Below are 16,293 nucleotides of genomic sequence, written 5' to 3'. Positions count from 1 at the left end.
TAAAGGCAGAGATACACTATTAACACCTCACATTTTATTAAAGCACATTTCTAGGGATTACTACCATAAAACAATAAAAACAATTTTCCAGTTGCGTTTCTGCTAGTGGAATCTGTTATAAACTGGTAGTAAACTCGATCTAATTGCATTTGCAATTATACCGATAGCTGGAATTGTGTTGGTTTTTTCGTTATTATGGTGAAATGCGTTTCCCCTTAACTGATATAAAAAATCTAAATACATTTACAGAATCTTCTCTTCATTCCTATCGTGTTGCGTTCGGTTGGGGTGATTCTGCGTTCGACTGCCATTTCTTGTAAACACAAAGGCAAATCGTGCATAAGCGAATTCGGTTCGTGTTATATAAGATACCGTTCCCCTATTTATAAATCGTGTATGATCGAATTTGTGTAGTGTAAACACGTGTTATACGAGGACTGACTGCACCTTATTGGTCAGTCAAAAAACCTTTAAGAATTTAAGTATATATATATATATATATATGTGTGTGTGTGTGTGTGTGTGTGTGTGTGTGTGTGTGTGTGTGTGTGTAAGAAATAGCCCAAAATGTTTGAAATAATTCATTATGATTATTTGTACCCGACCAAAGCCTGAATATTGTTTGTGTTAACCAGCTCAAGGGTTGGGCTGAGGGCCAGGCCTGGGCCTGTGCAGCCCTCTTGTTCATCAAATTTATTCATCTCCCTACAATTTTTTCTCATTCAGAAATTAAAAAGAAACAACATCCAACATTAATAAAATTAAACAGAATATGACAGATGTTCTAAAAGGTATTTTGAAAAGGAGTTTCAGAAATGTTTTCTTTTCAGCACTGCCAGCAGTGTTGGTCCACTTAAAGGAAGATAAAGTTTTAGTGATGCACCAATAAGAGTAAGTTTATAAATGTTCAATTAGCCTCATTACTTCATGGTCATGTCTCACATTAACAAATTGCTATCTTCATCATGATTATTTTTATTTTTGGATTATGAAGTCCCCTGTGATTTGCGAAATTGTAGTTCACAAGAATGCTGTCACTACTCATAAAGGTGTTCAAACCAAGATCTCTTGATGTTGTTGGTATTGGCTTTAATGACAAGGGCTATTTGAGGCCAAATTGTGTCTATTCATAGTTTATTCACAAGCAGCATATCGTTAAAGATGTTATATTATATGCTCCTGTATTATTGGCCCATACAGGAGTAGGGACCAATACGCTTCAAATACCTTAAAAGTTCCTCCATATTTGCTCAATTTCCTAAGAAATGAGATAAGTCATGTGAGATGTTCAATGTGGAGAGTAAGTGAAAAGTGGCTGAACAGATGGCTGAATGTAAGGGACAATGAACGAGAAAATGACGGAGCACAATGAGGATGAACACTGAGGCAGGCTCCCTCCCAATAATAGGAAGAGATGAGTATGATGAGTGTGTCCAATTCTCAGTCTATGATCTCTTGCATCAAGGAAATAAATATACACAATAGATTTACAGGGTATAATTTATATAGCATTACAGAAGTATATAAGCAAGATTACTGTGGATATTTCTTAAACAAAACTAGCATCCAAGATATGTGTTCCTTAGTAGGAAATCAATTTTTTTTATAAGTAATATCTCATATTTTCCATCTACTGCATTAAATCAATATTTTAAAAATAATTCAGCAAAATAAGTGCTACTTTTATACCTTTTTACCAATTGGTTAAGAATATGAGCATTTATATTATTCACTAATTTCAAAGTTAGCTATTTATTTTTATTTAATTTATTGTTAATTTATACCTAATTTTCAGGTGTTTTATCTGTTTACATATTTAAAAGTAAAATTTTATAATGCACTATTGCTATCTAAAATAAGAGATTTGTTAACTAACCAGCTCTTCATAATTTTAATAAAAATTTTTAAAAGCTGGTTATCTCACAAATGTTGCTTTATTTTATCAAATATGACAGCTATTCTAACTAATTTATATTACACCTTAATGAAAATCTACACAAAAAACATCTACATCTTTCCAGTGTTTTGACATGCTTTTCGTGTCTTAGTAAGGAGCAAAGAAATTTACTCAATAAAGCAATGAGCTTTGATTTGACTTACTCTTGAAGTTGTAAATGTTCCAAAAGTCTATATTGCACTATCATTGTAATAGATGTATAAAAAATATAATAATGAATTAAGATCGTGTTAAAGCACTGTTGTGTAGGCATGCTAAACATTGTAAGAATTTTAATTACTTTAAAATGTTATCCATTAATTTAATTTACATAACATGCAGCAGTGAAGATGAAAAACAACCTTATCAGTCTTTATTAAACTGCATTGCAAAATTTGGTGCAGTACATGCATTACAAGTCAAGTAAACTAAAATTTTTTACACTTCATAATTCTTTGTGTATTTGTTTCTGATCTAAATGACTCCTATCTGAATTTAGAATCAGATGATAATAAAAGTTTACCACTTTTTCATAATTAGTGATGGAAATACATTCGTTATCACCATGGAAACGCTTCATGTCTTGGGTAAACATGTTGACTGGACTAAAACGGTATATACTAGTAGTGAGATTCAGATACCACCTGGTGTCTGTATTTGCAATCATTGTAACTGGAAAAGAAGAATGCTGTATTAACAAAAGTTTGAAATATTTAACTAGCATATTAATGAGATATTTATAGATGTTTTAGCTGAAAAATCTAAGACATGTTTCATACACAAGCTAAAAATCGCTCAAAGTTTAATCCATGGGTTCACAACCATGGGTACATGAACTTTGTCAGCAGCCTAGATAAATCTACAACTACATTAGGCCGATAAATAGTGAAACATGAAAAAAACTTGAGTAAAAATTCACGGAGAAGGTAATCCAGTTACAATAAAAGTAAGCAGCAAACTTCAAAACTTAGCTAAATGATTTGCCAAAGTCCATCCAGAAAACTACACCAGAAACTGGTACTTTTTTTTTTTTTTGATTCAGCAGATTTGACAGCAAATATGTTACTGGCCAATATGGATACTGACTCCTTGTTCAAAAGCATACTAATCAACATAGCCAAAAAAAGTATTTATACACATGCATGCATGCACATTCAAGACAAAACCGGCAAGTACTTTCTAATAACTCCACCACAGAACAGAATTATTTGAAATAGTATTAGAACATGAATATTTCTCATTCAGTCACTGTTGTTGTTGTTATTTTTGGTGCAGGGGCTGCTCAGGCCATATTGCACCTATCAGTGACGTGGAAGATACTCATGACTGTTCAGTCAGAAATTATCATATAAGTTTATCAGTTTGATAAATGAGAAAAATTCTGTGGGGTTGGCATCCTTACCTATGGTATGACAAAGCTTCAAAGATTCATTAAGATTAGAAAGAAAACTGAAAGAGAGTTGCCGGGCATGCAAGTATAAGGTGCATTCAACAAGAATGTGCTTCACTGTGAGTTGAGAATTGCAGTGTGTACACTGAGGAGGATCATTGCCTGGGAGGAGAAATAGGTGGGTAATGTGACCAGTTTTTGCCCTGGCTAGGATTACTTCTTCCTTTCTGTTTTCCCGGAAGCTGCTTTCTGTTTTGGTTTTGTTAAGGGAAAGTCTTGCCTGACCAATTTGATTGAATATATGATACAGTCACAAAAGAACTGGACACATGGAATAACTTTGATATTATATACTTGGATCTTAGAAAGGCTTTTGATACTGTTGCACATGGAAGACTGCTGCACAAATTGGAGCGGTGTGGAATTGGAGGCAAATTGCTGCTATGGATAAAGGGATGGTTGAGGGGGAGAAGACAGAGAGTGGTAATCAATGGACACTGCTCATTGTGGACTAATGTTATTAGTGGAGTCCCTCAGGGTTCAGTGTTGGGTCCATTATTGTTTTCTGTATTTATAAATAATATTGATGATGGTATATCAAGCTTAATGTCCAAGTTTGCAGACGATACAAAGGTTGGCAGGGTTGTTAAGGACACTAACTGACACTATGCTGCTGCAACAGGAAATGGAAAGGTTGAGCAGATGGCCTCAGAGGTGGCAAATGAAGTTTAACACTGACAAACGTAAAGTACTACATATGGGAAACAGTAACGTATCATCTCTGTGGTACTACACTGACAGTGGTAGAGAATGAAAAGGCCCTGGGAGTAATTGTGCAGGCAGATATGAAGTTCTCTGAACAGCGCAGACGGGCGCAAAGAGTAGCTCATGGTGTCTTGTCAATGATATACAGGAATTTTTCTAGCAGGGATAAGGAGGTGATTATTCCCTTGTATAAGGCAATGGTCAGGCCACACCTTGAGTACTGTATACAGGTCCAGAGGCCTCATTTCAATAAGGATGTAGAGCTGCTGGAATGAGTACAGAGAAGGGCAACAAGATTAGTGAATGGAACAAAAGGTTGCTCTTACGAAGAAAGGCTTAAGTTTTGCAAATTACAGTGTCTGGAAACTAGGCACCGGTGAGGTGATCTGATAGAAGTGTATAAAGCCTTGAATGGTTTGAGCATGCTCAATGCCGATGGGATTCTTCCCCTTGCTCAGAATAATCACCTGAGAGGGCATAAATTCAAATTGAGGAAAGACAGATGTAGGATAGATGTGCGGAAATTTGCCTTTAGCCAGCGGGTAGTTGGTTGGAGGAACAGACTTCCACCCCTTGTTGTAGAAGTTGACAGCCTAAATAAATTTAAGGCTCAGCTGGACAGGTATTTCGAACGAATGGAGGGGTGAAATAGGAGTGGTGTTTTTTTTTTTTTTTTTTTTTTTGTGGCTGATGCTGCATAAGCTTGCTTTCTTGCATCATATGCCTCTACTAATGCTAAGCTAGAGGCCCATAACTGTGGATCTGGTTTTATTTGAAAAAAGCTTATTATCTGTTTTAGTTTGCCATATAAGTGTCCATCGTTCCTTACATATTCTTTGTATATTAGATTTGTAGTCAGCATATGAAATGAGAGCACATGATGAATCTGAATTAGAAGGGTGTTTGGAGGCATAGTCTGCACATTCATTTCCAGATATCCCAGTATGGGCCAGGATCCAGCAAGAGATAACTACTAGCTGGAGTTCCTGAGTATGTATCAACATACATCTTATAGTTTTTATTAAAGGATTCTTTGGTGAGGAGGTATTTTGTAAGGCTATAAGTGTACTCTGCGAGTCCGTATATATTATACTCTTTTTGATGGACAGATGGAGAATATTTTCTAGGGCAAGCTTGATGGCAAATAACTCAGCTGTATAACTGCTGCATTCGGTGGGAAGTGATACAGAGATGGTGTTAAAAGGGAAAACTGCTGCAGCACCTACTCCAGTATTAGACTTTGATCCATCGGTATATATTTTTGTAAAAAGAGGATAATTCTCTGTGTGAGCAGTATGGAGTTGTATATTCATATTTGCTAGGGAATGTTTTCTCCAGTTTAGGAAGTAATTGTAGCAGGATGGTTTAATATAGGCCCATGGGGCGACTGAACAGGTTGGATCTTGGAGGACTTTTTTGAGATGTACATTCCAAGTTTCTGATAGTGCCTGTAGTCTGATACCAGTAGGCTGAACTGCACTGGGTTTATTTCTATAGAAAATTTTAAACTGTGGATCACTAAGTATAGGCCAAATTGGATGGGTAGGCATGCTTCGAATTTTAGCTGCATAATTCATAAGTAACACCTTTCTTCTGAGAAAGGAGTGGAACTTCATAGGCTTCAATATAAAGGCTTTGTACTGACAATGTTCTATATTCTCCTGTAGCAATCCTGAGGGCAGAATGTTGAATAGGTGCAAAGCATGTTATCACGCTTTCCCTGGCAGAGTCAGACTGGGGCACCATAATCAAGACAAGACCTAATTAGAGTTCTATACAATTGAAGCAGGGTATAGCGGTCTGCACCCCATGTTGTCGAAGAAAGAATTCTGAGTATATTCATTTTTTTCTGGCAAGTAGTCCGCAGATATTTGACATGTTCTAAGAAATTAAGCTTACTATCAAAAATCAGGCCGAGGAGGCGAATACTTTTCATGACTAATATAGGATGATTCATTAAGTGAAGCTCTGGTTCAGGATGCATCTTTAATTTGTTACAAAAACAAATGACATTAGATTTCTGATGTGATAGTCAGTATCCATTCTGTGTCATCCATAGTTCAATATTATTAAGAGAGATTTGTAGTTGCCTTTCGATGAAGTTCATATTCTGTGAATGGCAGGAAACAGTCAGGTCATCAGCATAGAGATATGTGTTTACAGGGTCGTGTATGGATTTGGTTATGTTATTTAATCTTATTGCAAATAAGGTAGAACTCAGAAATGAGCCTTGTGGGACTCCTTGTATATAGATTTTCGAGAGGATTTGCTGATAGCAGACTTGAAAAGTTCTATGCTGAAGGAAGTTTTGTATGAAATATGTCAAGGCATACACCACAACGGGATGCTTGTTTCTGATAAACAGATTCCTGACGTTTGTTTCAGCTTTGACCATGAGATCCAGGGATGATTGATTTTTCCTTAAATCAAATTGGTTACCAGAGATTAGATATTTGGAGTCAAGATACCAGGTCAGTTGGCGATGTATCATTTTTTCCAGGGTTTTACTCAAGCAGCTGGTAAGAGAAATAGGTCTATAGTTGTGAGGGATAGAGTGATCTTTCCCTGGTTTGGGAATTGCCATTACATAGGAGTGATGCCAACATGTGGGGAATGAATGTTCAGTGAAAATACGATTGTAGAAAGTCAGCAGTAAAGATGATGCCTTATTATCTAAGTGTTTAAGCATTACATAATACACTCCATCTGGATCAGCAGCACTGTTCTTTGAGGTATATATAGCTTCTTGAAGTCCAATTATAGTAAGAGGCCAATTGTATGATATACGTTATTTGGTTTTGAAGTTCAATCGAGATTTTTTAGCTGAAGCTTTAATCTTCTGAAATAACTGGTCATATGCAGTCGATGCAAACAACTGTGAGAATACAGAGCCTAAAGCATTTGCAATTTCTGCAGGAGTACACAGCTCCTGTCCATTCCAGTTGAAAATTGGGGAGGATAGAGAAGGAAATTTGCCATTGAGTTGTTTTATTTTTCTCCATATTATTCTAGAATCTGTATTTTTATTAACTGAATTTGCAAATCGGACCCAGGAGTCTCTTTTTGCTTTCTTTCTGATATGGTGAGCCTTGGCTCTGAGTTTTTATTAATTTATAAGATTATTGGTAGTATATTCCAATATAGTTTGCGGAATATGTTCCAGGCTCGGTTTTTTCCTTTTTTGGCACTCTTACAGTCCTCATTCCACCAATAATTTATGGATCTACAGGAGCTTGACTGTGACTGTGGGATGGCAATAGACACAGCTGCTAGGATTTGTTTAGTGATATGGTTGGTGACTATGTCAATTGGACAAGATTCAATAATCTGATTATCAAAGGATACATGATAAGTATATTTTACCCAATCAGCCTTGGAAAATTTCCATTTCATGCAGTTTTCTGAAGTTACAGAGTGTGAAGTTGTCACTGTTGAGTGGATCATTGGATCATCAAGAGTTGTCCACTCAATACAAGGAAAGAGGATTGGAGAGCAGATAGATAGGTCTATTGAGGACACTGTTCCTGTTGGGAGATGGATGTAAGTTGGTGAACCAGTATTTAGAATGGTTAAATTCTGCCTGTCAATGAGCATTTCAATAAGTTGTCCCCGTCCATCTGCATTGGGAGAGCCCCACAATGGATGGTGTCCATTGAAGTCGCCCAATAAACAGAAAGGGGTTGGCAACTGCAAAATTAATTCTTCTAGTTCATGAATAGTGCAAGGCTGACTGGGTGGCAGATAGATAGATACAAGTGTTATAGTGACTTCAATTGCTATTCCTGTAGCAACAGCTTCAATAGAGGTTTGCAAAGGAATACATCTGCAAGGGACTCGTGAATCTATGAGAATAGCAACCCCACCATGAGCTTTATTTGTAACCGGTCTATCTTCTCTGAAAAGAGAAGAATTTTTTTATCGAGAGAGATACCTTAGGAGTTAAATATGTCTCCTGTAAACAGATGCCAACTGGATTATGATGTTTAATTATTTCCTGGATGTCATCAATATTGCTACACAAGCCTCTGCAATTCCATTGGACTACGTTGTTCATTGCTTAGATTTAGACAAAGGAGCTGAGTCTGTCTGTTTTTTTAAAATTCTGTTTGACACTGTCACTTATCTCTTTTTGAGAAAATTGGTCTCGTGTCTATTTCATCCTCTGGATGGATCTCCAGAATGATTTCTGTTTCATATTGACTGGGAATTTCATTGGTATCCATAAGGATGGAGTCAACTGGCTGTTTGCTAATGGGATCTGGCTTCTCTGTTTGAACAGGTCTTACAGGGGCTGTGTGTGTGGGCAGCAGGTGGTATGGTGACTGGCGTGTTGGTGACTGCTTGAAATATGTTGCTTTGATGATTGTGGTACAGAAGAAAGCAAGGATCGAGCCCATTCAGAAATGGAAATGTTTGGTGGAATTGATATATCAGTTTGGATTGATACTGAATGAAATTTTTTAGAGGCTTCAGCATATGTATGTCTAGGCATCTGTAGTTGCAATTGCTTTCATGCTTCTGGGAACAAGACTTTCTTTTCTATTTTGTATTTCTGTATTTTTTTTCTCTTATTTCCACTGTTCACAATTTTTGGAGAAGGCTGGATGGTTGCCTTTACAGTTGGGACAAAGCGAAGACTGAGCATTACAGTCAGCTTGGGTATGCTCTTTCGATCCACAGTTTGGACATACTAAGTCACCTCGACAGACTGTTTGTGAGTGTCCAAATTTCTGACACAACATCTTGTTGGGTTTGGTATATATGGGCGAATATGACAATACAAATACCCTGCTTTCACTGACGTAGGTAGGTTGGGTGAGCTGAATGTTAGTATGATGCTCCAAGTCGGAATTAGCTCGCCAACTTTTTTCATCATGATTCTTTTGGCCTGTGTGACTTTCTGATCTTGCAGTTCCTGAACAATTTCTTCCTCTAAGACATTCATTAGGTCCCATTCTGAAATTACGCCTTTGGATGTATTTAGTGTGGCATGTGGGGACACCTTGACTAGAATTCCACCAAATGAGTTGAGTCTAAGTAGAGACTCAGAGTGTTTAGAGCTGGTGGCCTCTACAAGCAGATCGCCAGATTTTAGTCGTCTCACCATTTTTGGGGAAACCAGCTAAGTTCTCAAGACATTTTTGAATGAGAAATGGCGATAGATTGCCTAAGGGCTGGTTTGTCAGTGAATGCAGAATCAGAAAACTTGGATGTTCAATTCGAGGAGCATCCGTCCTCAGTCTCTTTGGATTGGTAGAGTCAATATCAGGTTGATGCAAATCTGTACGATTTGGATTTGCAGTCTTAATCGGGGGGGAAATTGTCATATTCCAGGTTTGCTTTACCACCCAGGGTTCCGGCCCCACCACGGGGAGGCAGGATCAGTGCCACTAGGTGACCAAGCGGCTGAGTTATTTGGTTAGTACTGTTAGAAATAGAAACAGAAAGGCGGCCTTCCTTTCTGGGCCTTTGCCTACTTCTTGTAGTGCGAAAGTGCTGCAGTAATTTATAAATAAACAAAACGGTAGTTGGAACGAAATATAATTTGTTCAAAGGCTCTTTGGATATAATGCTTTTTGGAATGCACAGAAATCACTCGGTCACGGAACGCTTGGCCACATTCAATGGCAAAACCTACCCAGGTCTATGTATCCATTGGTAATAGATGTATATATTGTTGGTAATGCTTACAGCTAGGCCTTAGAATATGTTATAGCTGAATTTTTATAGTTTCTAACAGCAGATTTTGTGGGTTTTAAGCGAGTAAAGACTACACAAGCGAGTTGATCTGGTACCAATAGCAAACAAAGTATTATGAAAAAGATTCTAATTGGTCTATATTTGTCAGACATCTGTGGAAGCTGTAGACACTCGATGATTTCTGTTTCTAGGAGTTATAACGGACAGCTTGTGAGCTCCATTCTGGCCCAAGAGAAAACTGTGCTTGTTCAGTGACTCTGGCCTGTATGTTCAGAGTACATTATGATCTTCACAGAATGGTGGGGATTGAATGTGGATGGGTAAATGGTTTGATTTGCTGGCTGTCTACAAAGTCTGCCTTAGATTCTGTGGAACCTCCTGGTGCTGGTAGAAGTAACCCTGGATGCGTGTGGGAGGTGGGTATGTCAGTGGAATGTAGGGCTTGAGGTATCATCCTGTAAGTCATCTGAATATTTGGGGAAGAGGGCAACACTTACTTTTTCATTTGTTTCATTCTATTTGATTTCAGTTTGTCTGCTATTATTTGGTCTGCTTTTATTCTAAGGGTGGCAGTTGCCCAACTGATAATTTTTCCTTAAAAATATTTATTCAAATTCACACAAAAGTAGTGTTCTTTCTTTCATCCTTCTTACATAAAGTTCCATATGCTTTATTCCCAATACTTGCATGCTTCTCATTAGAGATCTTATAAAATGCATGATTTTCCTCCTAATTATAAAAACTAAGGAGCAAGTTGTGAACAGTGATAGCCTCATAACAACCACTAGTTGCAACAGACCACTGCTTCTTGCACTGTTAGGTTGTCAAAGGAAAGCAAAAGTTTAGTTTAGCTATTATGATTATAACATTTATATTTTAACAGAACAAAAACTTCCATTTACCAGGAAAAAAATGCAACGAGCAATAACTAAAATTCCTGTGCCACAAGCATTTTTAAGCGGGATAGACTTTCATTCTTTTGCTCATTTATGTTTCAGAATTATAATGATGATGGTATTCTTTATCCTTTCTGAGACAAAATTTAAACTGCAAAAGGATGGCTCCAAAACAGATGTATGAAAATTTCCTTTCAGACAGAGAGAAAGTAGTTGTTGGAACAAAATACCATCTGGTGTAATGCAGTGCAAAGACATTTAAATAGAAACAGAATTCTGAAAGCTAAAGAATACAGTTTTGTTAAGGGAAAATTTATTTAGCTAAATGTGATATTCTTTTTGGTTAACTATTTTGACTTGTTACGAGCTGGATGATTTTGATTTTAACAAAGCATTTGACTCATTCCCTCATGAGATTACTGTGTAAGATGAAACATGTTGGGATCACAGGTACAATCCTAAGATGGATTACAGGATAGCTGTAAGGCAGGAGGCCAAGGGTTGTGATTAATGGTTAGTCTTCAGACTAGTTTAATGTTAAAAGGGGAGTTCCCTCCAAGGTTGGTTCTGAATCACTATTTGTTTCTGATTTTCATAAATAACATTGATAAAGGGATAGAGGCATGATGTCGAAATCTGCATGTGATGTGCAGATTGGGTGAATAATTACTGATGAAGAGCCAAGCAACACTCCTCTGAGATGACTTAGATAAACTTTTGTATTTTAATGCTGCAAAATGCAGTCATACACTTGGAGAAGAGCAGCCCAAAATATGATTCCTTTCACCTCAATGGACATATACTTGTGTATATGTCCATTCAGATATTCCATGTCAGAGACTTGGAATATCTCTGACATGGAATATCTGAATTCCATGGATTCTCCTTTTTTTGATCTTCTCTGGCTTAAAATCTCTCCACCTCATTCTATCAAATCCATCTGTTGTCGCTACCATTCTCCCAACTCCACTAATCACTTGGAACTCTTTGACTTCCTCTCTTTGCAACTTGACTGTCTCCAGTCCAACTTTCATAACAGTGAGGTAATTTTCCTTGGTGATTTTAATGTTCACAACTCCAGCTGGCTTCCATTCTCTAGTCACACAGACCCAGCTGGTCGAGATGCTGAGGCTTTTGCAATTACTAATGACTTTGCAAAGATTGTTTATTTACCTACCAGAATATCAGACAATCCTAACCATACAGCTAACACACTTGATCTTTTCTCACAAACAACCCTTCTAAGTACATGGTCGAAGTGAGAGGTCCTTTAGGCACATCAGATCACAACTTGGTGATTGTCTCTTCTTCAATGGAGCCTTTATCTCATGGCTATTCCCAACCTAGTTTTGTTTGGCATTACAAGAATGCAAAATGGAATGACCTGCAAGATTTCTTTTCATTGGTTGTATTATTGTTTCAAAACTTCTGATGTCAACGTTTGTTCAGATCATGTCAGGGAAATTATTCTTGTAGGAATGGAATCCTTTATTCCACACTCCACTTTAAAATCTCGTCCTTTATCTAAATCTTGGTTTTTCAATAAATGTGCTAAGGCTGTTCAAGAGAAGAATGTTGTATATTGTAATTGGCTTGTTTCCAGTTCTTCAGTTTCATTTTCTGCCTACACCAAAGCTCACAATTGTAAAGCAGTTATTAATCAGTTCAAACTAGATTTTGAACAGACTAAGAGTAGAAAACTTGCTTCTTGCCCTAATTGTAGCAGAGCATTCTGATCTCTTGCCAAAGCTATTGGCCGCAGCTTTTGTCCATCTCTGCTCCCACCTCTGTCCAAACCAGATGGTTCTTTTGCCACTTCAGCCAAGGATAAACCTGACCTGCTAGCATCCCATTTTTCTTCCAACTCGTGTATTAATGATCTTGGTAAAACACTTCCCACCATTCCCAACATGCTTCATTCAGTGCCTCCTGTGGTCTTCTGTCCAAAGGATGACGGAAGGATTTTGACGAATCTTGATGCTAAGAAAGCTCCAGGTCCCGATGGTATTTCTCCACTTGTTCTCAAAAACTGTGCTCCTGAACTTATTCCTGTTCTTTGCCGCCTTTTTTCACTTTCTTATTCCAAAGGTCTTTTTCCTTCTGCTTGTAAATTTGCTCATATCCAGCCAGTTCCCAAAATGGGTGACAAATCAACCCTATCCAATTATCACCCCATTGAAATTACCTCTACTCTTCCTAAAGTAATGGAAAAATCAATTAACCACCAACTCTTAAAACATCTAGAAACCTTCCATCTGATCAACGATCACCAGTATGGATTCCGTCACTGTCAGTCCACTGGTGATATTCTGGCTTATGTTACCTATTTATGGACAAATTCAATAGAAAAGTTTGGTGAAACACAAGCAGTTGCTCTTTACATCTCAAAGACTTTCGATTGTGTTTGTCATAAAGTCTTCTAAACAATCTTCCATTTTATGGTTTGCCAGCTGTTTTTTGTAATTGGTTATCCAGTTTTCTCTCTGACTGCTCACTGAGGGTGATGGTAGATGGGCTCTGTGTCTTCTAACTTCTCCACTAATGCTAGTGTCCCCCAAGGTTCAGTTCTTTCCCCCACTCTTTTCTTCTTGTATATTAATGACCTTCTTCCACTGACCGGAAATCCTATCCATAATTTTGCTGATGATAGCACATTGCTTTCCAGTTTGAGAAACCTTGCCCTGCTTCAACTTCTCAAATATCTGCTACCAATTACTTAAATGTTGATCTCCAGGTAATTCTCCAGTGGGGTAAAGACAACTTAGTTTATTTCAATCCTTGTAAAACTCAGTCCTGTCTTATATCTCGCAAAAAGGATTCTTCTGCTCCTATTCTTATCTTTGGTGACACTCCGATTTCTAGGCAAAATGATATATCTCTTTTGGGGATTATTTTACCTTCTAATCTCTCTTGGCACAAGTACATTAAATATATTGCTTCCTCTGCATCGAAAAAATGTGGTTTTCTCTTTCACTCTTGGCGTTACTTTTCTTCCAAACAGCTGTTTACTTTGTACAAATCACAAATCTGCCCTACCATGGAATATTGTTTACACGTCTGGGGCGGTGTCCCCAAAACCTCTCTCAGGCTTCTTGATTCCGTTCAGAAGAGGGCAGTTAGGTTAATTAATGATTCATCTCTTAGAGAGTCTCTCCACTCACTGTCTCATAGATGTACTGTTTCTGCTGCATGCTTCTTCTACAGATATTTCCCTGGGCTCTGTTCTTCTGAATTGGCTTCTACAATTCCTGCTCTCTCTCTTTCAAAACAGTCCGAACACGTGCCGCCACCAACCAACATTCATTTACTGTCCAGCTTCAAATTCACAGAACCAACTTTTCATCTTCTTCATTTATTCATTCAACTGCCGTTTTCTCGAATAACCTCCCTTCATACATGCTTCCTAAAAATTACAGTCTACAGAAGTTCAAGTCTAATGTCAACAAATATCTTTCATCTTCTCAACCTCCAACCCATGCACAGTACTAAGTACTATAGGTTCTAATACTCTTGTGTTTGGGGTTTTCATAAAAAAAAAAAACTGTAAAAATACACAGGAATACTGTGTGCAAGTATGGAAATTGCAACAGAAAAAGGACATCAAGCTTCTTGGGAGGTGTCCAAAGATGGGCAACCCTCTTGGTGAGATCTGCAAAATGACACCTGTATGAGGAAAGACTTGAATATGTGGGCTATAGAGCTTGGCAACCAGGCATCTTAGAGGGGTAACCTGATTGAGGTCTAAAAGGCCCTGAGAGGAGATAGTAAAATGAATGAAAACCAAATTTGCACTGTTATAAATATTCTGGGGCCAGGAGCATTAAATTAAAATTATGAGGAGGAAGATTCAGATTGGATTAGTTTATTTATTGATATTTTTATGTGTTTTTTTTTTTTTTTTTTTTTTAATTATTTATTATTTTTTTTTGGCTAGTGCACCAAAAGCCCATGGCTTCCTCTTAAGCAAACAGTAACAAGCAGTGCAAACAAGAAAGTCAAATATAGTAATGCACTTCTCAGGGACCAAGGCATTTTGATTTGATTTGAATTTATAAGTATAAATGGGAAAGCAACCCACAGGACTGTACTGCACAAAAACTAATGCAAGCAGTATACTTTACTAGAAAGATTGATTTTGCTTATATCTGGCACAGGCAGAAATATAACTGGTGATAACAGGTTCACAAATTTTCCTCTGATAAAAGAGTTTCAAAGACTACAACTTAAAGTACGAGGGTGGTTCAATGAAGAATCGTCCTCACCTACTTCCACATATCGCAGAGTCATGATATTTTGTGTGTAGCATCATACATATCTCTGTACTAAAGCTGTAAAATTTCAGCCATATATCTTAATTTGTTTTTCTCTTACAGTGCTGAACATGTGATGAAGTAGCATCATGGACAAAGTTGAAGCCAGAGCTGTAATCTGTTATCTGTTCTTGAAGGGGAAATCCATGGGAAGATGACTGCTGTATATAAGGATGAAGCTCCATCCTAAGGCATTGTGAAGCACTGGCATAGACAGTTTAGGTGTGGTCGAACGTCGGTAGAATGGGGATGACCTGGAATGAGCCCATTCCAGGTCGTCCCCATTCAGCCATTGATAACAGCACAATCAGAAAAGTGGAGTCGTTAACCAGGGAAGATCACCAGATATCTGTGCATGAATTGTCCCAGGAGGTGAAGATTAGTGTGGGCTCTGTTGAAACAGTCCTTCATGACCAACTCCATTTACGGAATTTGAGTGCAAGACGGATTACCAGATTGACTGGTTTCCAGAAGGCTGATCGACAACAGAAATCACAAGAGTTGTTAGCCCTGTGCCAAAAAAACGAGGAAGACTTTTTCTCTCGTCTAATCACTCAGGATGAAAGTTGGATACACCATTTCGACCCTGAAAGTAAAAAGCAGTCCATGGAATGGCGACATCATGGTTCCCCACCCCACCAAGAAGGCAAGGGTCCAAGCGTCAGCAGGAAGGTTTTGATGACAGTGTTTCGCGATGAGAAAGGCATAATGACTAATTATCTGCCGAAAGGTAGAACAAATACAGGTGCCTATTATGTCCACTTACTCACAAAATTATGGGAGAAAATCAAAATGTGTAGGCGTAGCATGCTGTCCAAAGGTGTGAGAATGCTTCAGACAATCCAGTTCATACTTCTGAATTGCAAAAACACAAGCAGCCACTTGTGGATATGAAATACTGCCTCATCCAGCCTACTCACCTGATCTTGCACCATCAGGACTTCTTGTTTCCTTCCCTCAAATCATTTCTTCGGGGGATCCACTTTCCTGATGATGAGACACTCGAAATGAGTGTCTCATTGTGCAACACAGTCATGGTTCAAAGACCAACCTCACCACTTCTACAAAAACGGTATCCATAGCCTCATCCATCGAGGGGAAAAATTGTGTAAATCTGCATGGTGGCTATGTAGAGAAGGACTAAAACCTGTGCCAATCAACAGGCTATCACCTCTGCAGCTAGGTCACAGCAATTCTTTATTGAATGAACCACCCTTGAATGAACCACCCTTGCATAAAAAAAATAAATAAAAGGGAAATGCACCAGAATGTGTGAATGCAAAGAGAAAATTCAAA

General features: G+C 37.9%; 1 protein-coding gene across 1 annotated transcript in view; it reads right to left on the bottom strand.

Annotated features, from left to right (window-relative positions):
* Window positions 1-2,381: 2,381 nt before the first annotated feature.
* LOC150090351 (N-fatty-acyl-amino acid synthase/hydrolase PM20D1-like) overlaps window positions 2,382-16,293 on the bottom strand; it is a 107,734-nt gene continuing 93,822 nt past the window's right edge. Inside the window, exon 11 of the mRNA XM_090369083.1 lies at window positions 2,382-2,608. Within this exon, the coding sequence (XP_090225209.1) occupies window positions 2,382-2,608 (227 nt within the window). The remainder of the gene's footprint in view (window positions 2,609-16,293) is intronic.

This window comes from Mastigoproctus giganteus, chromosome 2 (assembly GCF_048544385.1).
Source record: "Mastigoproctus giganteus isolate SK-2022 chromosome 2, ASM4854438v1, whole genome shotgun sequence".
NCBI lineage: Eukaryota > Metazoa > Arthropoda > Arachnida > Uropygi > Thelyphonidae > Mastigoproctus > Mastigoproctus giganteus.
This window is presented reverse-complemented; position numbering and strand designations above follow the sequence as displayed.